At 46.1% G+C, this 27,333-nt stretch overlaps 1 protein-coding gene across 1 annotated transcript; it reads right to left on the reverse strand.

Moving 5' to 3' along the window:
• Positions 1-9,060: 9,060 nt before the first annotated feature.
• Ube2b (ubiquitin conjugating enzyme E2 B) lies at positions 9,061-24,951 on the reverse strand. Its single transcript, XM_028857243.2, has 7 exons — positions 24,847-24,951; positions 23,081-23,149; positions 20,762-20,842; positions 17,975-18,000; positions 14,172-14,261; positions 11,709-11,797; positions 9,061-10,323 (listed from the first exon to the last, which is right to left on the reverse strand). The coding sequence occupies exons 1-7, from the start codon at positions 24,870-24,872 to the stop codon at positions 10,195-10,197; spliced, it is 510 nt and encodes a 169-aa protein (XP_028713076.2). The 5' UTR covers positions 24,873-24,951; the 3' UTR covers positions 9,061-10,194.
• Positions 24,952-27,333: the final 2,382 nt, after the last annotated feature.

Below are 27,333 nucleotides of genomic sequence, written 5' to 3' on the forward strand. Positions count from 1 at the left end.
GCTTGAGTTGTGTGATTTCGTCTCGTGCCCTTCAGTTTCCTGACTTAGGTGTAGGAAGGTGGACAGCCAGGATCTGGGAAGTGGAGCTGGCGTACAGGATGAAGTTGGGGCCAGCATAGCACAATTCTGTCACCTTGCACTCTCTGTTTCTCACTCCAGCCTTCTCCTTTTTTCTTTTCTTTGTTTTTGGTGCTGATGATAAACCTAGAGCCTCTACATGCAAGGCAAGGACTCCGTCATTGAGCTAAATCCCCAGGCCCCTTAGGTTAAATTTTCTGATTATAGTGAGTGAGTTTTCTCCATTTTCTCAGTTAGGCTGCCTGCCTTTCTTCTGGTCTTATTTTTACCACTCATTGGCTGACTCACCTATAAAATTAACCAGTATTTTATTCTTTATTTCTTTCCAAGCTTGAAGTGAGAGTGTGTGAGCTCGTACAGAGTATGCCCAGGAGAGGACTTTCCCTGAGAGTACGTATCAGGCCATGGGAAGTGAGCACCAAGGCTTGAGAGGTGCTCAGGTTGATCATGCTGCACCCAGGAAGCTGCTCTCTCCAATATGCCAGAGAAGCCTGGGGCGCAGCGCAGGCTGGGCGTGTGGCTCAGTAGTGGGAGCCCTGGATATGGTGGTGCACCCCGGTAGTCTCAGCACCAGTGCAGGCCATTCTCAGCTGATACTGAGTTCAAGTCTAGCCTGGGCTACATGTGACCTTGTCTTAGAAAGAAAAAAAAAGAGTCCACCTGATGATGTTAAAGGTAAGGATTCCCTCTGAGCTTTTCTAGGATCGATGTGGACTACTGGCTCATCTGCTGAGCAATGGCAGAAATAACTGCCTACCGGCGAACTCTTTGTAATGTGTAGTAAAATGTTGCCCTAGTTCAAGCTAGACTCGACGCGCTGCCCACTTGAGCTCTAAAGGATCCCCTGGATGTTAGTCATGGTGGCACCAATCGTGGAGATTCAGCCTGCTGTCTGAGGCCTGTGTGCTTCATGAAACCCAGGCTCTTGCTCTTGACATGTTTAGTGATGCCAGTTACTTTGGGAGAGTGCACAGGGATCTTGAGAAACAACGATTTCAGAACTTACAAACCAGACTCTAGTCATAGAAATTGCTTCCCTCAACAAATGCTGAGTGCACAGTGAAAAAAGGACCCTCTTCCTTGTGTGTGTGTGTGTGTGTATGTGTGTGTGTGTGTGTGTGTGTGTGTGAAATGAACTTCCAAGTTCATTCTTCCTTTCTGAAAGTTCATACTCTCGGGCCAGGTGGAGGGAAGGTGGCTGCCAGCAGCTGGGCAGTCTGGCATGTGCTCCTCAGTGATGGAGGGGACCTCCACTGCACCAGCTGATCAGATTCAGAGTCGGGCAAAACCACAGACTAGAAACTAATGAGGAGTCTGCTGCTCCTGTGGACTTGTGCTCCTTTGTCCTAGGAGTGAGCATGTGAGCTGGACAGGATGCCTCTAAATACAACCCATCAGCTTTCTGCTTTCCCAGCCTTGGTAGGCTAAGGCTTAAGAAAATCCTTCACTGTGGCCTTCCAATCTCATTTGCCTGGAGGGATGCCACTGTTGCCACTGTTAGGGGTTTAAGACCCATCTCAGTGTGGTGGTATTGTGTTCCCCAAAATATTGTGTACTCTAATAAATTTATCTGGGGTCAGAGAACAGATAGCCACTAGATACAAAGATAGAAAATGGTGGCACTCACACCTTTAATCCTAGCATTCCAGAGATAGAAATCCCTCTGGATCTCTGTGAGTTCAAGGCCACATTGGAAATAGCCAAGCATGGTGACTCACGCCTTTAATCCCAGAAAGCCAGCCTTTAATCCCAGGGAGTGGTGGTAGAAAGCAGGAAGATATATAAGGCGTGAGGACCAGAAACTAGAAGCATTTTGGCTGGTTAAGCATTCAGGCTTTTGAGCAGTAATTCAGCTGAGACCCATTCCGGATGAGGACTCAGAGGCCTCCAGTCTGAGGAGACAAGACCAGATGAGGATCCGGCGAGGTGAGATAGCTGTGGCTTGTTCTGTCTCTCTGATCTACCAGCATGGACCCCAATAACTTGCCTCAGGTTTGATTTTATTAATAAGAACTTTTAAGATTCCTGCTACATCTCAGGTTTAAAATTATTATTTGTCTTTCGAGACAGGGTTTCTCCATGTAGACCTGGCTGGCCTGGAACTCACTATGTAGACCAGGCTGGCCTCCAACTCACAGAGATCTGCCTGACTCTGCCACCCAGGTGCTGGGATTGAAGGCATGTGCCACTACTACCTGGCTTAAATTTTTAAAATTTTGTGTGCATGGATATTTTGTCTGCATGTATGTCTGTGTATCACTTGCATGCCTGATGCTCTTGGAGGTCAGAAGAGGGTGTTGGATCCTTGGATCCAATCTCCTGGAGCTAGAGTTACAGACAGGTGTGAGCCGCCATGTGGGGCTGGGAATTGAACCCAGGTCCTCTGGAAGAGCAGCCAGTGCTCTTAACCACTGAGCCAGCCCTACTTCCCTTGGTTTAATAAAGGAGCAATTAGAGGTCACCCTTGCACGATGTGGTTGGGGCTGGTGACTTAGCAGCTCTGCTGTTCAAATTGACATCCAAATGTATTAATCTTGGGCCGTGTCCTCTTCACTCTGACCATTTTTGTTTGAGTCTTGCCACATAGCCCTGGCTGGCCTGGTGCTCCACCTGCCTCAGCCTCCCACGTGGTTAGGGTGACACATGGGATTCATCAGCTGTCCACAGTGAGTGTGACTATAGACACTTCCCTTTGGCGGTGCCCTGGGTGGAGGCATCTGCCCAGTAGGACTCACCTTATTGGAGGGTTCTGGGGAGACCAGTGTCCGCACAGGCCTGGCATGAGTATATCTCCGCTCTGTCCTGTCCTAGGTTTCCATGGAGGCCAAGCTGCAACATGTTGGAACCAAAGCTTTTGACAAACTTGGGCTCGCACAAAAGGAAAACAAGTTTCCACAGGAGCCCTGCTCTCCCACCCCCACGGCAGGGCTGCAAGAGGAAGGACCTTTCTCTGGAGAGGGAGTAGCATGGATGTGACCCTCAGACACTTGAGGCTGACAGATGGTGGGAGGTATTGAGCAACAGGCCAACCACCAAATACAAACCCTCCAAAGTGGCAGGTCTTAGCTAACGCTCTGGTGGCCACTTGCAGTCCCCAGCTCCAAACCCTGGGTATCCTGGGACCTGATAGCACTGGGTCTAGGATGTAGAGTTCCTGTGGTGTGAGCATGCTCCTGCCCTGCGCTGTGTGCACAGCCTGTGACAGGAGTCCTGTCCCACACAGTCCTGCAAAACACCAGATTTCCCTTTGTGGTGATATGTTGTTCCTGCTGTAACAAATAAGACTTGCCTGAAGATCAGAGGGCAAGGCCAGCCAGTAGTTCACCACAGAGGCCAGGCAGTGGTGGCACACACCTTTAATCCCAGCACTTGGTATCTCTCTTCTCTCCTCTCTTCTCTCTCCTCTCTCTCTCTCTCTCTCTCTCTCTCTCTCTCTCTCTCTCTCTCTCTCTCTCTCTCTCTCTCTCTCTCTCTCTCTCTCTCTCTCATCTCACATGGTAGCTGGAGTGACAGCCATGAGTGCTGGCAACCGAACTCCTATTTTTTTGGTTGTGAGCCTAGCCTTTAATGGCTGAGCCATCTCTCCAGCTCCCAGTACTTGGGAGGCATATGCCTTTAATCCCAGCACTAGGGAGGTTGAGATAGGAAGTAATATGGCTGGGCAGAGAAAGGAATATAAGGCGGAAGGAGACAGGAACTCAGTCCTTTTGGCTGAGGAGTTGGTGAGGTGAGAAGTCTCTCTAGTGGCTGGCTCTTTTACTGTTCTCTCAGCATTTACCCCGATATCTGGCTCCGGATTTTTATTAAGACTAATTAGGATTCGTGCTACACCTGGCTAGAGTTCTGGGCTGACCCTACTTCTGCTTAAACCATCGGTTTTCAGCATCTCAGGTGCTAAGTCAGTGATTTGTGTACCCTCTACTTTATTTATTTATTTATTTATTTATTTATTTATTTATCTTTATAACTTGTTAAATTCTGTTGTTGTACTGAGACAGAGCCCCACTATGTAGACCAGGCTGGCCTCATAGAGATCTGTCTGCCTCTGCCTCCTGAGTGTTGGGATTAAAAGTGTGCACCTTGCACCCCAAAGATCCTCTGCTGTCTTCTAGGCTTCCTGTCCAGCCAAGTCTGTGCCTGCAGAGGCCAGCTGCAAAGCAAGCGATCCTCATTTTCCTTTGGTATACCGGATCCTTGATGCTGATTGTGGCTACTTTTCCAGCTGCCCTGAGTTCATCCCCAGCAGTGGGTAAGCCAGGTGTGATGGTGCACACCTACAATACTAGCACTTAGGAGAGGGAGGCAAGAGGATCAGACATTTTAATTTTTTTAAGGTTTTATTTATTATGTATGCAGTGTTTATTACGTATACATGGATGCCTGCACATCAGAAGAGGGTGCCAGATCTCATTACAGATGGTTGAGCCACTATGTGGTTGCTGGGAATTGAACTCAGGACTGCTGGAAGAGCAGCCAGATGCTCTTAACCGCTGAGCCATCTCTCCAGCCCCAGGATCAGACATTTAAGGTCATCCTTGACTGTATACCAAGTTCAAGGCCAGTCTGGACTAAGACTATCTCAAAAAACAACAAAAAGTTGGGCCAGAGGGATGGCTCAGTGGTTAAGAGCACTGGCTGCACTTCCAGAGGACCTGATTCAATTCCAAGCACTCACATGGTGGTTAACAACTGTCTATAACTCCAGCTGAAGGGGATCTGATAATGCCCTCTTTTGGCTTCTGTAGGCATCAGGCACGCAAGTGTTACAAAGACATCTATGCAGGCAAAATACCCATACATGTAAAAACAGCAATGTAGCTCATCATGATGGCACTTGGAAGTTTGAGGCAGGAGGATTTTAAGTCTGAGGCTATCCTGGACTACAGAGTTCTAGGTTTGCCTGGGTTGTAGGAGACTATTTCTAGCACACACCCCCCAATAAATGTGTGAAGACAAAGCCAGGAGTGAGCACCAGTGTTGGCCTTGCAGGTGCTGCTGCCTTGCAGAGGACCCCAGGGAAGAGTCCTCCCGCTACAGGAAAGCTTTCAGTTCCCATTCTGCCCGATACCTCATCTTTGTGTGTATCCTAGGGGGCATTTCCAGGACCAAGGCCTGTCACAGCATGGTAGGATGACAGCTTTTCTTCTTCTTCTTTTCTTCTTCTTCTCCTCCTCCTCTGTTTTTTTTTTTCTTTTCTAAGTTTTTAGTTTTTGAGATAGGGTTTCTTTATGTAGCTCTGGCTGTCCTGGATCTCGCTCTGCAAACCAGGCTGGCCTCGAACTCACAGAGCTCTGCCTGCCTCTGCCTCCCGAATGACAGCTTTTCCTGATATAAGCATGTAGCTGAAGCTGGTGCCCGGCTAGCCTCTCCAGAGGCCTCCGTTGTCTCTGGTGGTGTGTAAGTTATCAGGTCAAGCAAACACATCTTTTTCTACGGAAAGGGAGAGTAACTCTCAGGCTTGGTGGAATGAGGTGGTAGGTAGGTGAGGACTTTCCTGTTTCTGGTTTGCTCTGAACCAAATTAGAGACATTTATGTTAGAAAATTCCCAATTCTGTTTTCTAAAAATGTCTTTGTGCGGACCAGCCAGAGCTTCAAGCCTCTTTACCTGACACTCTTTAGACGCGCCACTGTGCCAATTCAGCTGGTGGGCAGTGGTATTCTTGGCAAAAGATCTTGTTTGTAAAGGGGCAACTTTCTCCTCTGGGCTTCAGAAAGGTAGCAGCTGTAGGGAAGAAGCCTTGGCTCTGGAGAGTTCTGTGAAAGAGCAATGCCTGTCCCAGCAGCTTTCAAGACATGGTGAAGTCCTTCTCCGAGTCTACGGATGGTGGCTAACCAGTTCACAGACACTCCGGTCCTCTTTACGTTCCCAGCCCAACCACGTTTTAGGGCTTAACTTCCATCTGAGCTAAGCAGTGTGTAGGCTGCTGGGGACCAGACCCAGATCTTAGACTAGTTACAGCAGGTGCTGCTCTGCCGCCGACCCACACACGCAGCCCACAGGTGTTGGTTTGTAACCATCACTCTGTAAAGTCTTTCTCTGGTAAGCTTGGCTAGCTGCTCTCGGCAAGTCACTGTCAGAGAAGTGCCATGTGGCCAGAGCGTTAGTTATGTAATAAATGGCAGTTAAGTCCTTCCACAGGCAAGTTCCTCTTCTAGGTCTGAACCTTCTAGATACCAAAGAGGATGCCTGGAGCTAATGAAGAGCTGCGTGTGGACTGCTGGCATACCCATTTGTAAAGGAATCAGGCCATTCATCTTTTTGACCCAACTAAAACAATTCCCTAGCCTTCGTATGAGCAGAAGAAACATTAAAACCTCAAGACTTCACTAAAATTATTTTTCTAAGACTTTACTAAGATTATTATAAGTTATCATAATGATGTGAAGGATTTACTAAAAATGGCACATGTATTCAATTATCTCTTCTTTCCTCAAAGGATAGAGAAAAGGCCAGTTCTTTCAGTCAAATGACTTCTGGTATCTTTGCTTTGTCATATACTGGGACAGAAAATAATCTCTATTGGATAACAGCTCATTTCCTCCCTAACTAGATGGGAACTAAGCATAACCCTGGCACAAGTCTCTGCTGACAATCTTGCACAACTTCAACAGCTTGAACTACTAGATTTCTATTTACACATTTAACCCATATGGCACATGCCATGGCTGGACGCAATAGAAAGAACTGTGATCCACAGTCTACTCCCAAAATCAGGAAAATTGAAACATCAAACCATCCTGGGGCCAGGCAATCCAGCTTTCTAACAGAACACTCGCCTAGTGTGCCTGAGGCCATTTTGACTTCCAGTACCTCAAAATTTGAGTCCAAACGTTTCTTTCTAGAGGCACTGACTCTGTGTGGTCTGGCTAGCCTCAAATTCATGGTAACGCTCCTGTCTTGGCCTCCCAAATACTAAGCTACAGACATGAACCATACCACACACATATTACTATACCCACATTCTTTTAAAATCTTCACGTGTGTATGTGTCCATGAGTGCTGGTGCCCACGGGTTAGAAGCTTCAGGTCCCCTGGAGTTACATGTGAGCTACCTGGCGTGGGTGTTGGGAACTGAACTCAAGTCCTGCAAGAGCAGTGTGTGATCTTAACACCGGACCATCTCTCCAGCCTCCAGTGTTATTTCCACCACTCGTCAATAGGAACTAGGTGTGTAGCTCATCAGTATAGCGCTTATGTGGCACTCACAAGGACTTTAGTTCAATCCTCAGTTCCACCAGAAAATAATACACTGAGTAGGTGAGTACTCTGTTTACTGAGCACAAAACAGACCATTAGTAATCAGAGCATCAGTCTTGGCTTTCTTCATCACTTTCCAGTTTAAAACCAGTCCTCAAAGACCTTAAATTACACCGATTTTGTGTTTATGTGTATGAAAGCACGTGCCATGTATGGTTAGAGGTCAGAGGACAACTCACGGGGGTGGGGGCGTTCCCTGGGATTGGACTCTGGCCGTCAGGTGTCAGGCACCTTCACCTGAGTCATCTCAGCCACTGAGGTTGTTTACACTAATGGAACCATTTTGTTGTGAAGAGGACTAGGCTTCAGGAGCTCAACTCAAGGGTATTTCCTGGAGGAGGGAAATGGTTTATTGAGAAACTAGTCCTTTATATAGAGACCAGGGAAGTTTCTACATCCAGACTTTTTAACATGGGGTCTGTGTGTGAAGGTGGAAAAGAGAACTTGCCCACTGGAGAGTCCCTGTGTAGCTCTCTATTAAGCAAAGTATTTCTCCACAAGTGAAATTCCCCTGAATATTACTGGTCAGACTACTCCAAGGCCAGCTAATTTCCAACTGGTTGACCTGAGTGAGACACCTCGTTTGTGTGTACTTAGTTCCCTGATCTGTAAAGAAACGAAGTCCTGGGCACAGTGCCATGTGGGCAGCTCTGTCAGCCATTACTGAGGACTGCATCACAAGCACATCCGAACCCCGATGCAAACCTACCTCAATTACTTCTAGCTTCTTGCAATACAAATGTAGAGAGTAAAACAAACATTTAAAAATTTTTATTTTATGTGCATTGGTGTTTTGCCTGCATGTATGTCTGTCTCAGATCTTGGAGTTACAGTTGTTAGCTGCCATGTGGGTACTGGGAATTGAACCCAGGTCTCTCCAGCCCCCAAAATGAACATTTTTGTATGGTAAAAACTTATCAACCAGGCCATGGTGGCATTTGCCTTTGATCCCAGGACTTGGGAGGCAGAGGCAGGTGCATCTCTGTGAGTTTGAGGCCAGCCTGGGCTACAGAGTAGGTTCCAGGACAGGCACCAAAACTACACAGAGAAACCCTGTCTCAGAAAAACCAAAAACCGAAAGAGAATAAATCTGGTGCTGACGCACTATCCAGGATAGTCTTTAGCTAAACAGGAGAGTGCTTCACAGGTATTGCTTATTTACTGTCCAGGTCACCGGAGGGAAAGAATTTGTTTTAGAGCTAAACAGAAGTATCACACATGGGTCTCACTATGTAGCCCTGAGTGGCCTGGAACTCACTATGTAGATCAGGCTCAAACCCATGATCCTTCCCCAGCCTCCTGAGGATATGTGCCACCATGCTCTGCTTAATAGCTTGAATTTTTTGTAGGAATTTTCATTAGGTGTGCATTTGTGTGCGTGACTGCTAGTTTCTGAGGAGGCCAGAAGCTTTGGATCCTCCCCGAGCTGGAGTTACAGGCAGCTGGGGCTGTCTGAGGTGGGCGCAGGGAGACAAGCTCGGGTTCCTGCAAAAACAGTACACCTGTTACCCACTGAGCCCCTCGGATTGTAACTTCTATAGGAAGTACCAGTTCTTATCCATCCCAGCTTTACACTTGGCTCGTAAGAGGAAGCCATGGTCATTCTGCCACCCAACTTTCCAAGAGCGAGGCTCCAGAGCATGTCTCTCGAAGGCTGGTATGGATGACAAGAGACTCAGGCTCACTGCAATAGCTGTTCCAACTACCAGAGAGACTACACAAGTGGTTCAACAGAATTTACTGGTATATTTTCCATTTTCTATACTAGTTGAAGGCATAGGATAGCTTTGTAGTAGCTTTCTACAATACTGTGTTTTAACTCTATCCAGTAAACTAAGATGCAGTACAACTGGTATACAACTGAGGAGGGGAGAAGCGACTCGGCAGGCCCTGGTGCTCAACAGTTCCAGAATAAACAGGTAGTGCGCAGCGGCATTAAAAGGTAGTTTGCAAATATTCAAGTCACACCAAGATTCCTTCCAAATATCTGCCTTGCTCAAACCAACGCAACCGGCCATTGCTAATACTGTGGCACGGCATTTAGTAAATGATGACGGATTTACTCTCTTCTTAATCAAAAGCCTGTGAAGGTGCTGCCACGCAGCAGAGAAAATCAGCTCTGCTCGTGGTCGAGGTGCCAATTGTGAAGTCACAATAGGTACAGTTTAACATGAGAAACGCACGTTAACAAGTGGCCCAAATACAGAGCTGGACAGAATCAGACCAGTAAGTCTATAATTACTCAACTGAACTAACATAAGTACATTCAAAATAAAGCCGGAGATCAGAATTGGTTTAGATTCAAATTTGCAGACTTTCTTGATAAACTAGAAGTATGCTCTTCTGCAGTTGGAAATGAAGCTCTCACCTGGCGGAGAGCTAGAGACTTCTCAGTCCCTCCTGCACAGATAAGGAAATAAGTGACAAAGTCTCTTGCACTGAAGTTATGTATTTTAACAGCTTTACATGTAATATTCATATATAAAAAACTTTAAGTGCTTTTCTCCAATTTAAAAATCTAAAGAATTCAAAAATAAGGCATTCAATATTTGAAAAAAGTACAGATTTACAAAATGTGTATATTCTGTCATGAAAACTCCACACCAACATTATACACTTGGAAAAAAATACAAACAGGATATATTACAAATTTATGCAGCAATAACTTAGTTCACACCATGCAATAAAAAGTACATTAATCAAGATACACAAGCTTTTGTAGGTTCTAAACTGAAGGACTTTTTCTTTTTTCTCTGCAGAATCCTTAAAACCCGTGGCACTTAAAACTTGCTAGCCTTTCTACTGGGAGGTAAATTATACACAACAACGATGAAAAGATGAACAGACCAGGTGTCTATTAGGAATCATTCCAGCTTTGCTCAACAATGGCCGAAACTCTCTTCTCATATTCCCGTTTGTTTTCCTGATAAAGCTGTGCTGCTTGGCTATTCGCTGGACTGTTTGGATTCGGTTCATCCAACAGAGACTAGAAGAGAGAAGAAAATGCTTTCCAGTTATGTGTTATATTAATAGGGCTCAGATGAGGACAAAAAATTTACTCAAAACACAGAATTATTTGGAAGTTCCTATGTCATCTTTTAGGTCTCAAAACCTTCAGAAATGGCATGAACAGGTTTCTGCTGCTAAAGAACTCTAGTTTCCAAAACAATTCCAAGCTGCCTGAAATGAGACCTCCCATTTCAAGGAAATCAGCCAAGAACAATGTTCATTAGCGAATAAGAACTTCCTTACCAGGAAATAAACAGCTTCATTTGGTTAAACTATAATGCTTGTAAATACCTTAGTAATTGTTATTTTCATATAATTTTTACTGCTCCTAACATTTTTTTGGTGGTGCTCAAGTCTCCAGCATGCTAGGTGACCAATTTACTCCTAACCACACCCCAGGCCTAAACATTATGGTTTAGGTTACTCAGCCATTCTGTAGGCAGGCTTGCTCCTCTGATACATAAAACATGTATGTTCAGCAGGGAGGGAATGGAATAGAAAGGTGATCGGGGTGGGAGGGAAGAGCAGAGAGTGACCAGTAACTAAGGGAACAGCTGCTCTTCTGTGGGGACTAGACCTTTAAAGACATGGAACATGGGAACGGGAAGTGGATTACGGCAGAGGGCTATGGGGGAGGAGGACACAACATACAGGGATGGGACAGATGGACAGTGAGCAGGACAGACAAGTAGTGGGGAAGCAGGTATGAGTAAGGGTCAATGACACAGTACAAAACAGCATAATGACATTCTCTAGAGATGAGCAGAACGAACAGTAGAGTAAAAGACTCACAAAGATGGACATAAATTGAAACATTTTGTGCTATTCTCAAATCAGCACAGCTACAACAGTCTCCCAAGACTCACTGGCAAACAGTTCCTGCCCCTCTTTTATACACACACTTTCCTGGATGGGACAAAACAGGCCATGGTTCTTTGACTCGGCAGTTCCTAAAGGTCCCTATGGTTTTCTAAGCAATCATCTTTACTTCTCCACAGATACCATGTGAACATGAGTAAGTCTGACCTGTGAGAATGTGTAGCACATGATCAGGGAACAGTTGTGACTTACTAGGAGTGGTAGCACATAGGCCTGTACCTGCAGCACTCGGGAGAGAGGCCGGAGGATCAGAGGTTATAAGTCATCCCTGGGTCAGCCTAGGCAACAAGAGATACCACCCTGACCTCCATAGGAAACAGGTTGTGGATTAGACCTCTGATGTCAACTAACCAAGTGCCGCTGAGTCCAGGGTTCCTGTCTGAGCGCTGCACTAGCTCCTGGATGCTGGCTGGGGGTTTGTGTCCTTGGTCGCTAGATAGCTCTAAGTAACTGGTTCTGTCCCACAGAATTACAGACACGTACCTGAATTGAAGTTAAGATGGAAGAGACATCGTATGTGGGACTCCATCGATTCTGCAGGATATCTAAACATATGCTACCATCAGCATACACTGCAAAGACAACACTGAATTAGTTACACCATCAACTCACATCCTAGTTAAGAAAACTTGTCAACACACACATTACCTGACCAAGTCACACATTCTAATCTCTTCCCTTCCATCTTATGGGGAGACTTGTTCTTAAAAGTCATGTCTGTCTCACTCCAGAAGGCCAAGGGAGAGACTTTTTCAAAGCACAACATATATTAATCACTCCATTTCAGGTCCAAGGTTGTAGCTCAGTGGTAGAGTGACTGACTCCCCAGCCCCCACACAAAACTACACCATGCTTAAGTCTCAAACAGAACTCTTAAAAACCCTACTCCTAGAGATTATTCTCAGGAGATTATTAAGAATACATAACAGATTTATTTGTAGGAACAGTAAACTCCCTTATGGTCCAAAAAAAAAAAGGTGTCTGGCTAAACAACAGCACAATCCTGCCTGGAGGTGGAGCATGAAAGTCCTGGGTTAGGTTCCCAGCATCCTAAGAATAGTAAATGATGACACATTCCAGGAACACTACTAGTTTAAACATTATAAATGGCATCTATCTACTGTGTTTGTCATGGAAACAAGAGGTTTTGTTTGTAGACAGGTTCTTACTAAGTAGCCCTGGCTGGCCTGGAACTCATTATGTAGGTTGGCCTTGAACTCATAGAGACTGGCCTGCCTCTGCCTGAAAAAGTCTAAAAATTATATCTAGTAGTTCTGTATTTTTTTTTTTTTTGTTTGTTTTTTTTTTTTTTCGAGACAGGGTTTCTCTGTGTAGCTTTGCGCCTTTCCTGGAGCTCACTTGGTAGCCCAGGCTGGCCTCGAACTCACAGAGATCCGCCTGCCTCTGCCTCCCGAGTGCTGGGATTAAAGGCGTGCGCCACCAACGCCCGGCTCTGTATTTTGTTTTTTAAAAAAGTACATAAATACCCTTACATTGAGTAAATGAAGTAACAAATATTTGTAAAATTAGGCCAAAATATTAGCAGTTAAGACTGTCAGCTGACTTTTACCCCATCCCCCAACCCCTGGCCACACACAAGTGGAAGAAAAAGACAGAAATTAACCACCTGGGACACACCTTCTACCTCTCAGGCCAAGGTTACAGGTACTGCCAATGTACAGGACTTCATTCTTTTAGAAGGAAGTCTCACGTCGCCCAGGCCTGCTATGGAGCCTAGGACAGCACTGAGCTTCTGAGCCTCCTGCCTCTCTCCACCACCCAAGTGCTGGGATTATAAGCATGCTCCACTACTCCTGGCAATATTGCCAAACCGAAAAACCCCAGAACCATGATATTCTCCATAGCAATAGGGTTAAGGAGCGCATGTGCCTTTCCTCAGGGCTTCATCCTAGGGTTTCTCTTCTTTCCATGCATATTGTTCATCTCCGGGCAATTGTATCTACCCTTTTGGCCTCACCTTGTTCTCTATGTGCTCCGTATTACTAACGGTTAACCTCAGTCCAGATCTTTTGGCCTGAATCAAGTATAAGTCAGCCACTTCTCATCTGTCCTACAGAATCAAATGTCACACCCCATAGCCTCCCCCTCCTAAAGAAGCATTTGATAATTTTAAAGTTTTAAACTAGTTTTGATTTTTTGAGATGCTAAAAGGAAACTTGAATCCAAATGTCCATCCTTTGATCAACAGGTAAACAGAATATATTTCTACATAGTAAAACATTATTCAAGCAAGGAGACAAAGTACAGTTATAAGGCTGGGATGTAGTTCAACCACAAGAGACAAACCAAAAGGTTTATGTAGGCAGAAAAGTCAGTAAAGAACCCATTAACACAAAATATCCAGACTGTTATCTCACAAGAGAAAGGGAAATTGGCCACTTTGATGGTTTTACTGTGTCTGTGACTATATCAAAACTGACTCTGACCCTGAACTACTTATTGCCCATCCTCTGGCTTGCATGTGTGTGTGTGTGTGTGTGTGTGTGTGTTTTTCTTTTTGGTTTTTCGAGACAGGGTTTCTCTGTGTAGCTTTGTGCCTTTCTGGAACTCGCTTTGTAGACCAGGCTGGCCTCGAACTCACAGAGATCCACCTGCCTCTGCCTCCCAAGTGCTGGGATTAAAGGTGTGTGCCACCACCGCCCAGCAGCGCATGTGTGGTTTTTAAGAGCCAAATTTCAGGTAGAATTTTTGTTCTTTAAGCAAATAGGTGTCTATTACTTTTAATTCAGATGTTATTCAAATTACTTTACCTCACACATGGAAAACTGTTGGGACTGTAGCAACAAAACTGCGGCTAGCACGGGTAAGGAAGTGGGATCTGAAGACAGGCCCTAACTGTAAGAATAAGCTCTACCCAAGGGGAGGGACAAACCCTCCCACACCCTCATCCCATCACTGACAAAAATCCAAGAAGCTGCTACTTACCATTTGGATGAAACATTTTGGATAAAAACCTAACGGTTGGTGGTTTATTTGGATATTCTTCAGAAAATTCTATGACTAGTTTAAAAGTACCTAGGTAAAAACAAACCAAATTACAGTAAGGACAAACATTACTTTTAAACACCTTCATCAAATAATTCTTAATTCCGTATCAGATTTTGCACACCCACACGTTAGCCGGGAGAACTCCGGTTTAGCATGTAAAACATCTAGCACACTTCTGTGTAGACTGTGGACAAGGGAGGCTGGCAAGCACTCGGAGGACAGGTACTTTCATGGGCTTCTACACAAGTGTGGAAGTAGTAACGGTCCTATCTAGCTCGCTGACTGACTGGGGGTGTGTGCAGATGGGCATCACACCAGGGTGTGTGTGTGTGTGTGTGTGGAGGTCAGAGGTCAACTTCCTTCTGCAGTTCTTTCCTCCCATCTTTACCAAAGTTCTGGGAGTCACTCAGGCTGTCAGTTTGTGGGGCAAGCTCCTTTACCCTCAGCCATCTCACCAGTCCCAACTGTCATTTTTGACAGGTAACTGGACCCTAACTACTAAAATTTTAAAAATTCACACTTAAGGAACTAGAAAGTTTTTTTTTACAGCTTAAATGGAGGATGCCAAAGGATTCTGAAAGAACTGACTACCACCTGACAAAGGGCAGCTTAGGCCCGGGTGCTTATTGGAAAATAGTTCTGTTTCCTTCATTTGAACACGCTAAAAACAAAATGGATAGTTTATATCTTTACTCATCATAAATTTGGAACACAATCTCCATTTCTTTACTTTTTGCTGTTGCTGTTGGTGGGAAATTTGGCTAAAGATACAAGCCAAACAAACCTAAGTTCTATTTCCTATGTGCACATATAATAGAGGTAACTCAGACAGTTAATGAAGTTAGCCTTAACTACTATCCTGAGGATTAAACCAAGGGCCTCACATCTATCTCAAGCATACACTCTTTGCTGATGTACACCTCAAGCCCTTACATATTTCAAGTTTACATTTTCATTTTTGCAATTATAAAAACAGCTGGACCAAATACAATTTCAAGCGAAAGCATGGGATGGTTAATCTTAAACTTTTTGGTCTCAGGACCACTTAGCAGTATTAATCCCACTATGGGCAAGAAGTGGATTCATGAAACCGAGGTGTAGAGAACACCATACACTATGATAACTCACCATGGTAACAGACGTTAAGAATTCTAAGAGCCAGATAGTATTGAGTGGCAGAACAATTAGAAAAAGTTTTTGTGGTTCAATTATTACCACTTTCTGATTTCTAGAATGTTGGTTTTTCGAAACAGGGTTTCTCTGTGTAACAGCCCTGTCTGTCCTGGAACTCACTCTGTAACTGTAGACCATGTTGGCCTTGAACTCACAGAGATCCACCTGCCTCTGCCTCCTGAGTGCTGGGAGTGAAGGCATATGCCACCACCGCCCAGCTAAAATGTTGTTTTTAAAAGCAGCATTTAATTAAAATAGCGGCTGCAAAACTCTCCGAGATTTCAACAACCAGCCCTTGTGTTTCTGTATCTACTGCCTCCAATAAGACACTGATGGTATCTCCTTGTCCTTGTACTAGAAATTGTCATTTGACAGCTGGGGACATAGTCGGTGGCAGAACACTGCCTAGTGAGTGGGTACAAGGCCTGGGGTGGGGTGCATGGGAACCGGAACCCCAGCTATTCAGGCAGCTGAGACAAGAGGATCTCAAGTTCTGGGTCAGTGTGAGCAACTCTGCAATACCCTTGTCTCAAAGTAGAAAGGGGCTGGAGCAGTGTCAGCTCAGTGAAGAGCTAGCCTGACACACTTGGGGTCATTCTCCAGCTATCAAGACAGAGTAACTGAGAAAATCCGAGAATTCATAAAAAAGTGACTGAGCCTTACTATATATTAACCTAAATTATAATATACTTAAGAGATGTGCTAAATAATCTACTTAAAGACATGCTAGTGACAGGTCCATCATTATTCTTCATTTTTACAATTCTCTTTAAGGCTTAGTTTAAAGAAGACAGCTGGGTTCTCCTATCTACACGCAATCTGTTGCAATCTGTTGTTTGATTGAAGTATAGTACATGAACAAAATCTGGCCTCACAGAATATGTAACTGAAAATTTTCACAGCCCTTTGGATAACTAGACTGGCTTGCTATGGCACGAGATCTGTTTAAAGGTTTGTTGCAATGGAGCATCTACAATCTTATCCATAAACGTTCTGTGCTCAGTTATATTCAACCCTGCTGCATTCTGGATACAGTTTGGTTTTGCTTTGGTCCTTCTCTGACAATGCTAGACTAGAGCAAGGCCACACCAGGCACACACTCCACCACCCAGCTCCTTCCCAGGCCTGTCAGTCTTTCTTCCAAGTGAAGATCTCCATGACAAACCAGGAGCCCACGCTGTAACCGACTCCCAAGTGCACAAGTGCTTTTGTCATGTCCCTTCGTCACACACAACACCAAGGAGCAGACCGAGAGTCCAAATTGAATGACACTAGCAATTCCAACTGTCGCCAAGACATTTTAACACGCAGAGAACACAGCGACTGTTAGTATAATTGGGTCAAGGTCTCAACTTGTTCTTAGATGCTCGATTACTTAGGTAGAGACCTAGCTTAGATTACTTCTGTACTTGCGAAGGTCAACAAGCACTGTTATCAAGACGGTCACATGATCTCCTGAAAGGGGACTCAGACAGCCTGAAGGATTTGTGGATCGAACACAAGTGAGAAGTCCTGAGATAGCTAAAAAAAATCTGCTATAGTCATTCAATACCTCCTTGGATTCCTTATAACTACCTAGAAATAAGTGTGACGAGTGTGGCATGTGTCTCTAACAGATGCATACATGTTTAGTAAAAAAAGAGGATAATCCCAGCACTTAGAAGGCAGAAGCAGGATTTTCTGTGAGTCCAGGCCAACAGAATGAGATCCACCTCGAACACAGATCTGGATTATTCTACAGGATTTCTGTCTAAGACTTATGACCAGATCGGCCTCATTACTCAACAGGTAATATTTCGAAGCACAGTACCACTTGCTCATTAGGCTTTCAGGTTATCCCTTGACTAACAGTTCACAGTAGTTATTCTGTCAAATATGTTAATAGATAAATAGAAGTCACGTGATAATTACAGCAAAGCTGTTTAATTTCTTAAAATCTACTGTAATTAGGAAAAATCTTGCAGCACCTGCTTAAAACCAATTTAATAAACTTAATTATGATTAGAAATTAGAACTGTTCTCCCATTTCCCTGGCTCCTGTTAGACAGACCCAACCTGAGATGCAAACGACTGTGCAGAATGCTCAGGTGTCACATGCTAAGTAGGGAAGCTACTGGAGCTATGGACTCAGGACCGGGGAGAGCGTGTTTAGAACACACAAAGCTCTGGGTCTGATTCCTAGCACTGGGGAAAAAAGACAAAAAGAAAAACTTTTATCACAAGACCACTATCATGTAGGCAGTAAGTAGAAAACTACAATTATCCTCTTGGTATAACCTCAAGAACCCCTTCTGCTAGGCTGCCCAAACATAAACTACTCCTAACACAGACCCACTACCTAGTCCTACAGCTCTACAGCAAATCATGCTCGACAGGAAACTGGTGACAGAGATGTTCAAGCTGATCTGCAAAAAGGATCCTTGTCAACTACAAATTTTCATTCACTTGCTTAGTGTCCATGGAGTTTATTAAGAGTAAAACCTGACTTCAAATAGGTGTGCTGGTGTTTGACTCTGACTTAAAAGCACCTTTTAATATCATATAGAAAATAATTAAGAATTACTCACCATCTTCAAAGGGTGTCCCTTCTGGTCTGAAAACAAGAAGATTTCCGATTAAACCATTTTTTACTCTGCCTTTTCTTTCTCAAGGGGGAAGGGTAACTGGGAAACTAGAAAGGCTGCGGTCACCCGGTCACCTGGAGAGCTGCACAAACTGCCGCTTAGGCCAAAGCACAGCCTTAGCTTTTCAGTGATAGAGCAGAGATGACTTTGAATGTTCAAGTCCATTCATCCATCCCCCACCCCGCCAAGGGTAATTTTACTCAACAAAACTGTCTATGATTTTGCTCCGAAAATAATAATACAGTGCAGCTAGGTCTCTGAGTTCAAGGTCAGCCTGGTCTACAGAATGAGTTCCAGGACAGCCAGGACTATACAAAGAAACCATCTCAAAAAACCAAAACCAAAAACCACCACCACCACCCAAAACAACAGTATACAAGTGGACATGGTGCCACACACTTGTAATCCCAGATACTCAGGAGACTGAAGCAGGAGGATGTCAAGTTTGAGGCCTGCCTGGCATATATGAATAGTATGAGGCCTGCCTGAGCAACTTGTATGAGGCCTGCCTGAGCAACTTGGCAAGACGCCGTCTCAAACTAGAATTTAAAAAAAGGGATGGTATAACATACACAGGAAAAAAAAAACCAAAAAACAAAAACTGGGTGTCACAGCCCAGCCTGGCTTGACCCTGCAGCAACCCCCCTGCCTCAGACTCCTGAGTGCTAGGATTAATAAGTATGAACCAGAACACCTAACTATTTTTTATTTTCTTGAGACAAGGTCTTGCTAAATAGCCTACGTTGGCTTTTGTGACCCTTCTGCCTCATCCTTCCAAGGTGTATGATTACAGATGCCCAAACTAAGGCCTCGAGAAGGCTAGGCAAACACTCCACCAACTGAGCTACGCTCCCAGTCTGCCAGGAGACTTTAAATGTAGACTCTTCTGCCGGGCGGCGGCGGCGGCACCACACGCCTTTAATCCCAGCACTCAGGAGGCAGAGCCAGGCAGATCTCTATGAGTTCGAGGCCAGCCTGGTCTACAGAGCGAGATCCAGGACCAGCACCAAAACTACATGGAGAAATCCTGTCTTGAAAAAGCAAAAAGTAGACTCTTCTAAGCTGGTTCAGTGATTGAAACTCTTACACGAGTTCCCAGCACCCTCATCAGGCAGCGCACAACTTAAACTACGGCTTCAGAGCTGACTCCGCCACCTGCCTGTATTCCACAGCACCCCCTTCAAACCCTAGGGTTTTGGTTTTGGTTTTTTTGAGACAGGGTTTCTCTGTGTACCCCTGGATGTCCTGAAACTCTCTTTGTAGACCAGGCTGGCCTCGAACTCACAGAAATCTGCCTGCCTCTGCCTTCCAAGTGCAGGGTTTAAAGGCATGACGCACCACCGCCTGGCCCAAACCCTAGTTATTAATCAATTACCTAGACTGACTGTAAAATACCACAGCCAGCTGTAGTGGCAAACTCAGCTGTGGGACCAATCTCATATATCAACAGACACACATAATCAAAAACAAATTTTTAAGTTTTAAATAAAAAAGGTCTAGCAAGACGGTCCAGCAAGTAAAAGTGTTTGCCTCACTCTCCCTGGAACCCATGATGGAGGGGAGAAGCGACTTAGCAGTTGCCATCTTCCCTTTACCTTGAGTACTGTGGGTTACAGGGACCTACACTCACTCACGCAGTCATACGCACAGTCACATACACCCTCACACGAAGAAATAATAATAAACAAGGATTTAAGGAAGTATTAAGTATGGTGGTCCTTGCCTATGATTCCAGCACTGGGGAGGTTGAAGCAAGAGGATCCTAAGTTTGAGGACAATTTGGGAAATTCATGGAGATCTTTTTGCATTTTTGTTTTGTTTTTGTGAGACAGGGCCCCATTAGGCAGCCTGGACCTTATTCTCCAAGTGCTTAATCAAAGGGCTGCCCCAACCCTTGCCAACAGTCCACCTCAAAATCAAATTTTAAAAGGGTTGAGTGTGGCTTGGCGATGGAACACCTGCCTACAATGTGGAACGAGCTCCGGTTCAATCCCACCATTACCCAAAGTAAACTACTTCCATTCGTACACAGATGATTTTTAGCTGAAATTCTTGTCACAGCAAAGTTCTCATTATTTTGGTTCCAAGCCTTTTTACAGCTCTGACAGCACGCACACAAGAACTTACTTGCATGGCACATTTTGCATGAGATAATTTATTTCATCTCCTTTATTTAACTTAAAATATTTACTTATTTTTTTTAGTGCTGGGGATCAAACCCAGGGCCATATGCATGGTAGGCAAGCATTCTACCAATCGGGTTCAGTCAAAGCCTTTGAGCTCGAGTTTTTATCAAATACCTGGAGTGGCTGGAAAACCATAGTCATACTCCCACAATCCCAGCTACTGGAAGGCCTAAAACAGGAGGATCCCTGCAGCCCAGTTCAAAATCACCCTGGGCAACATTTCAACATCCTGGCTCAATGAAAGAAAAATCAAATAAAACTATATATAACAGCAAGAAGCAAATCAATTTTATGTAACTGTCCTAGACTCAATAAAATGTTTGAGGGGTTGGGTGTGCAGCTTAGTGGTGGAGCACTATGAGCAAGCACACATGGGGCCCTTGGTTCAATCCTCAGCTTCTCCAAAGTGGCACATCCCCACCCCACCCCCAACCCTGTCCAGGGAGCTTCAGATTCTACCTCCACCTCTTTCCTCAGTGCTTATATACTTACTTTTCTGAAGGAGTCCCCACACACCTATCACCCGGTAACTATTTCAACTCACCCAAATATAACTGCGTTCCACTGCATGATGTTGTTTTCAGACGGTGCACCACTGACCCCCACAGGTGGGTCCTCCTGCAATCTAGAAATCCAGAGTGGTCACTTTCAGAGTTGAACATAAAGGTTATTAGTGAGGTCAAATTCTACTGACTCTATTCTGAGAGAATGACTAGATGGACTTTCTTGTTAATGCTGGAGCTGGAATGAACCACATTAAATCAATCAACCAGGTTAACACATTTAGTAATACTACAAGTGATCTCTAAGTCCAAAGGCCTAAGAGATCATCTCTCTTCAAACAGCAAAATTTAAGATACTCTCTCTTGAAGAACTCCTATTTTCAGACTGCACTCTTAACCCATTAAAGGTTTACAATCTCATCAGTAAAAATGACTGCTAGAGAATCAGCAACTTCTGGGCAGTGGTGGTGCAGGTCTTTAAAGCCAGCGCTTGGGAGGCAGAGGCAGGTGGACATCTTGTGAGTTGGAGGCCAGCCTGGTCTACAGAGTGAATTCCAGGACAGGCAAGGCTACACAGAGAAACCGTCTTGAAAAACAAAAACATAACAAAAGAGAAAACCTCCAACCTTCCTACCTTAATCATGCAAGCCTCACCAGTTCTAAGCACAGACACTGCACAATATAAAAACGTAGTAAATCTCTGTATACTGTAAACGACTAAAACTCACATTCAATTCAATCGGAAAGCAAGTTTTGCTTTATGCTTCAGACAGTGACTTTCCAAAGTGGCCAGAAGCTCCAGCTAGCTTTTCCGGCAGCCTCTATTTTAAAAGCTGTTCGAAGGCTAGATCTACCTCTCAGACCAGGAGACTTCATACAAAGCTTCCAACAGATGCCATCACCAAATTCTTGTAACCTGAAGACCCTTGGAAACCCACCGAAGGCATTGTGTCTTCAACTCAGAAGCAAGTACAGGAATTGCAAAAAACGAACAAGAGGTAACAATAGATGTAACTGGGAAGATTTATTTGCATTTCGGTCTCGGAGCTAATCAAATATAGTGACTTCAGGCCTTGGGTGACTTTTGCACCAAAAAAGGGCATCCTTGCCTGCCAGAGTAAAACAAAAAAACAAAAAACCCTCTCCATTTAACACACAGAAATGTTATTTCCAGGTGGTAGGGCATTTGGCAATCAGTACACATAAGATGTGTACTGTTTGGTCAACATCAAGCAGATTAGGCCGCTGACAGGGCTGACAGGAACTACTTACTGCTTGTCTCCCCACTTTTTAGTGGCTAAAAGCCGCAACGAATGAATTAAACGATGAAGTTGTCCAGGGTGCAAGACAATGGCTTCCAAAGGCCTCACACGGGACTCTATCATGGCCAAGTTAAGAGATTACTTCCTGAGCGGCAAATCTAAGTTTTTCTAGTACAGATCTGTCTCAATCACGGCAGGTCTGCACCAGAAAAGAAAACTTAAGACTATCTCGACGCTGGACTTCAGGTACTGTGTCTGCACTTGTACGTTTCCAAGGAAATAAAGAACTGGAAGAGGAGGGGAGAGGTCATTTTCTTCCTCCAAGCCCCGTATTTCCTAACAAACCCGTATTTTCCAAAAGGAGGCCCAGGTGGAGTATCAGATTAGCTCCCGGCTGAGGGAAGGCATTTTTCCAGGCTGGGGAGGCTATAGATAGGCCTTTATTCCGCGGCCAGATCTCAGCTCCAGAAGGCACTGGCAGCACCGAGTGGCCATCTCCCGGTCCAGGTTTCCCGAGCCAGTTCTCAAGGTCCTTCCAGGTGGGCGGGGGCAGAGTCGGGTTTCGGGGGGATGGGCTAACTACCTCCGGACCTCGCGCAGCAGACCCCACCCTCATCACTGCAGAAAGGGAAGGGACGTGGGACAGCGTTCACCCGAACCCGGGAACCCGGCTCCAAACCGGAGGCGGCGGGGCGCTGTAACAAAGCTGGACGGCTCGGCCCCGCGAGGCCCGAGCCTCAGGCGGAGCTCCCTCGCACCGGCTGGGGAGGGGACGCCGCAGGGTGCAGAGGCGGGAGATGAGGCGTCGGCAGCTGGCCGAGGTGGGCCTTGGGACACCCAGGCCCAGCGATGGCCACCTTCCTACTTTGGGTGCGGGGGGAGGGCAGGAGGCAGTCTTCCCGACCATCTTTACTCAAAGGGAGGTACCAGGCAAGGGAGTGGGAGCCGCGGGTAAGCCGGGGCTGCCGCGGCTCCCGCAGGCCCACAGTCCGCCTCCTCAGGGTCACCAGGGGAAGATGTCCCGGGTCCCCTCCCTCCCTGCAGTCCCGCGGATTCGGGAAGGGGACCGTCATGGTGGACGAAGGCGAGGGCCCTTACCGCTTGAAATCCCGCATGAGCCTCCTACGGGCCGGGGTCGACATGCTCCGCAGCTGCCCCGCGGTCAGTCTGAAAGAAAAGAGTCCCGTTCGGCCCCCCCACCCCCCGGCACAGCGGCCGAATCACTGTGGGTCGCCGCCGCCGCCGCCGAGACTGCACAAACAACCCTGCAATGACGTCTCCCTCCGCCGCCTCCGGATCCCTCCGCCCTCCGCCAGTACCACCGCGGGAGGAGGGGGAGGGGGCGGGGCGAGCGGGCGCGCGCGCGGCCCCGGCCCGCGCCAGGGGCCGGCTTCCGGGCTGGTTGGCTGCGGGGCGGAGCGGGCCGTCCGCTGCCTGCTCCCGCCGGACGCGGCAGGCCCCGGGCCGCCGCGGGCCACACTCGACCTTGCCTGCTCCCCCCCCCGCCCCGTCCGCCCGCCCCCCACGCCCGTCGCTAGTTTCAGATTCGGCCGGACGGGAAGAGACGGGCGCATCCGGAGCCTGAGATTTCAGGGAAAAGGAGGCGGGGGGGGGTGACGTCAGGTCACGTGACCGCCGGCGGCGTTGTCAACAATCCACCCCCCCGAGGGGGAGGGAGCGAAGTCTCTAGAACCACGTGTCCCTGTGACGCCGGTAGAACGGGTCACGTGACAGCGCCGCCCGGCTCTCGGTTTTGGGGTCTAACGAGGCAGGTCGTTGAGTTTCAGGGCTTGACACCTCGAGTCATACCTTGTCCTTTGGGTCCCAAGTACAGGGATTTAGCCTAAGGAGACGTTGTGGAAGGAGCCGCTTGCGTTCTAAGTCTTTAAAACGGAACAAAAAAAAAAAAACAAAAACCTGGATTTAATTCTCTGTTTCAAGTGACTTAGCAACTCTGGGACGTGGGGCAGGTACTGAGAAGGTCGCGTAGACTTACAATAATAATAATAAACAGCTTTGAATGCTAAGGCCGGCGCCAGTGAGGTGGGCTCACGGGCATTGGGACCAGTAGCCTGTTCCTGCTAGTGGGATTTCTGTACTTAAAATCCATACGGAGATGAGAATGGAATAAGTTGGCCAAGCCTTAAAGACTGCACAGAACTAAGGAAATTGAAATCTGAATTTGCCTGCGTTTGCGGCATAATTGTATTTCTAAAGAAATGTGGGGGTGTGATTTTAGAGCATATCAATGGACTGCTGGTTGTCAAAGAAACCTACAAAATGATTCAGATCGGGGAAGAGACTGTGCAGACATGCGTAGGAGGTATTTCTTGAGTCTGAGATAACTCTTTATAGGTTTTGGATAGTGGCAAGGACGGTGCAAAAGGACCGGAAGTGCCTGGTCGTTGGGTGGTGATGTGCAGCAGGTCCAGAAGCCTAGACCCTGCAGGCTCCTCCTTTTCCGAGTCACAGAATACTCACCCTCAGCTTCTATCTCCAGTTGGGAGGATTTGTTAGTCTGGGGTACCGAACATTTTAGTGGACGCGGAATTCTTAGCTCTAGAAGGAGGAAGGGAATAGGAATCCACCTCTCCACTCCTGTCCATATATATTTCCTTGAAACCAGGAAGGGTTTACAGTTTCCCACTGTTCTTATCCATCCTTCTTCAAACTCTGAATTCTCTTGATTTAAAAAGTAACCTCCGGGGGCTGGAGAGATGGCTCAGAGGTTCTGAGTTCAATTCCCAGCAACCACATGGTGGCTCACAACCATCTGTAATGAGATATGATGCCCTCTTCTGGCGGGCAGACATACATGCAAGCAGAACACTTTTATACATAATTAAAAAAAAAAAAAAAGTAACCTCGAGAACCCGATGTCTTGGTGCATTCTGCTAATCCCGCCATTCAGGTAGTGGAAAGGATCAGTTTACAAGTAGCCTTGGTGACGGTGAAATGGTGGCCATCCTGGGCAGCCTGAGGCAGTCTCATCCTTTCACCCCACCCCCAACCCCTTACCCCTCCTACCCCTCCCACCCCCGGAAAAAAAGTAACCCTGAGGATTGTTAGGTAAGTCTAACTCCGTAGCTGTTGCTGTGCACTCACAATGTGACTAAGTTAAAAGTTAAATATTGGCTGGAGAGATGGCTCAGTGGGTAAGAGCACAGGCTGCTCTTCCAGAGGACCCGGGTTCAATTCCCAGCACCCACATGGCAGCTCACAGCTGTCTGTAAACTCCAGTTCCAGGGGGTCTGACAACCTCATACATACATGCAGGCAATACACCAATGTACATAAAATAAAAATAAAAGACTAAATAAATATTGAAGAAAAGTTAAATATTCTCGCCTTTGAGTTTTTTCCTCCTTGTTGAGGTACGCCATAGAACCCCAGGGTCTTTAAATTTTTATTGAGCAGGCTGGATAGTACACAAGCAACCTGAGCACCAAACAGGCGGTGACAGGATGGCAAATTCCATGCCACCTTGAGCTACATGGAGAGATACTGTCTCGGGAAAAATAGTGAGACAGACAGACTCCTTAAGTTCCCTAGGCTGGCCTTAACTCCCTCTGAGTAGCTGGCATAGGTAACAAGTGTCTTGCCTTTTTTAAATTTGCCATCCAGCCATACCAATCCTAATCTTCCACATGGCTAAGAAGGAAGGCAAACGTGGGGTTATATGCAGTGAAATGCTAAAGAGACTTGTTTTTTTTTTTTTAAATCTCTGTTGTTTATCTAGTAATTTATAACTTAGAACTGGATGGGATAGTTTGGTTTTTCCAAAATGAAATGTTTTGACATACTCCATGTACTTCTTAAAGCATTAGAGGGCAGAATGTCTACATCATTTCTTGATTAGGAGGCTTGCTGGAAACCTACAACCATAGTCTTAGAACTTATTTATTTATTTTATTTTTAAAACAGGGTATGTGTAGCTCAGGCTGGCCTGGAACTTGCTATGTAGACCAGGCTGGCCTCAATCTCAAAGAGCTCTGTCTGCCTCTTTCCAAAGTACTGGGATTAAAACGGGCATCAGTGACTTTGTAGCTTTGTGAGTTAAAAGATGCCAGGAACTCAGTCTGGCTCATGCTTTGCTCCTTGCAAATATTTAGTTCATAACAAATGGTAAATAAACTTAGAGCACAGTATTGTAAGACTTAATTATGGCATTTTGTTTTTCAAGACAGTGTTTCTCTATGTAACTGCCCTGGCTGTCCTTGAATTTACTCTGCAGACCAGGCTGCCATTGATCTCAGAGATCCTCTTGCCTGCCTCCTGAGTGCTGGTACTAAAAGTATGCACTGCCACCACCTGGCTGACATTTTTTTTTTTGGAGGGGGGGGTCGGGGGAGACCAGGACAGGACGGACCTGAGGACAATGACAGGGACACAAAACAAACCCAAACCAGGTACCCACCCCTCCTTACTCTCATGCTCCAAAATCCAAGCTCTAACAGGATGGACAGGATAATAGTAAAATGAGATGCACCTAAACTGTTTTTTTTTTTTTTTAAAGCAAACTAGTTTCTCATTTTTACATACACTACTCAGCACACTTCTTGTGCACATTCATTTATTTTTGTGTGTGGGTCAGAGGACAAGTTGGAGGAGTTGGTTCTCTTTCCCCCAAGCAGACCCAAGGGATTGGTCTCAAGTCGTCAGACTTTATAGCCTTTTCCTACTGAGCTATCTTGCTGACCTAGTTACTACCCTCTCGGTTAAATCGGGATCCCTAGAAGCGGAGTCATTTAAAAATCTCTTCGGGTTATTTAAATGTACATTCCGAAGTGCCCTCGTATATCACTCGGTCCAGTGAATTATTTGCTCTCCTAAAAAGTGTTGCGTTTCACATGTAGTGAGAAAATTTTTAAGGACTGCTAGGGCTGGGGGCATGGTGGCACACCATGCCTCAAAGCAGGCAGATGAACTAACTCTTGGCCAGTCAGGGGAGTAGCGAATGCTGAGTCTGAGGCTTACCACTGAGCTATGCCCTCTAAGAACCATCTTGTCCCTGTTTACGGATCAATGTCGACTTTGAGGTCGAGATCAGGTGTATGGAATATTAATGCAGCCTTGGCAAACCGTAGTCACACGGGGCTTCTTTGGATCAGTTGTCTCTAGTGACAAACTCTTTAGGACCGGGCACAAGCAGGTGACCAGCAGTCACCCTGGCGACTAAACGCTCTCCTTTCCCACTGAGCAGAAGGGGGACGTTCAATCTGCGACAGAAACCGCCTCCCCGACTCCGCAAGCACGCGGGACTCCGGCACGTCCCCCCTCCCCCGCCCGGTCCGGTCCCCACTTACATCTAGCTTCCGCTTGGTGTCACTTTCCCTTCCGGGTCGGGACCC

This window comes from Peromyscus leucopus, chromosome 8b (genome assembly GCF_004664715.2).
Source record: "Peromyscus leucopus breed LL Stock chromosome 8b, UCI_PerLeu_2.1, whole genome shotgun sequence".
NCBI lineage: Eukaryota > Metazoa > Chordata > Mammalia > Rodentia > Cricetidae > Peromyscus > Peromyscus leucopus.

Bases quoted from the DNA above. Each gene is read 5' to 3' on its own strand.
- Ube2b (XM_028857243.2), bottom strand. From the start codon at position 24,872: ATGCACCAAGACATCGGGTTCTCGAG. The intron at 20,843-23,080 runs GTAAGGGCCCTC...CTGGATTTCTAG, and splicing joins CTCATGCGGGATTTCAAGCG to ATTGCAGGAGGACCCACCTG. The intron at 11,798-14,171 runs GTAAGTAGCAGC...TTGTCTTTGCAG, and splicing joins CAAAATGTTTCATCCAAATG to TGTATGCTGATGGTAGCATA.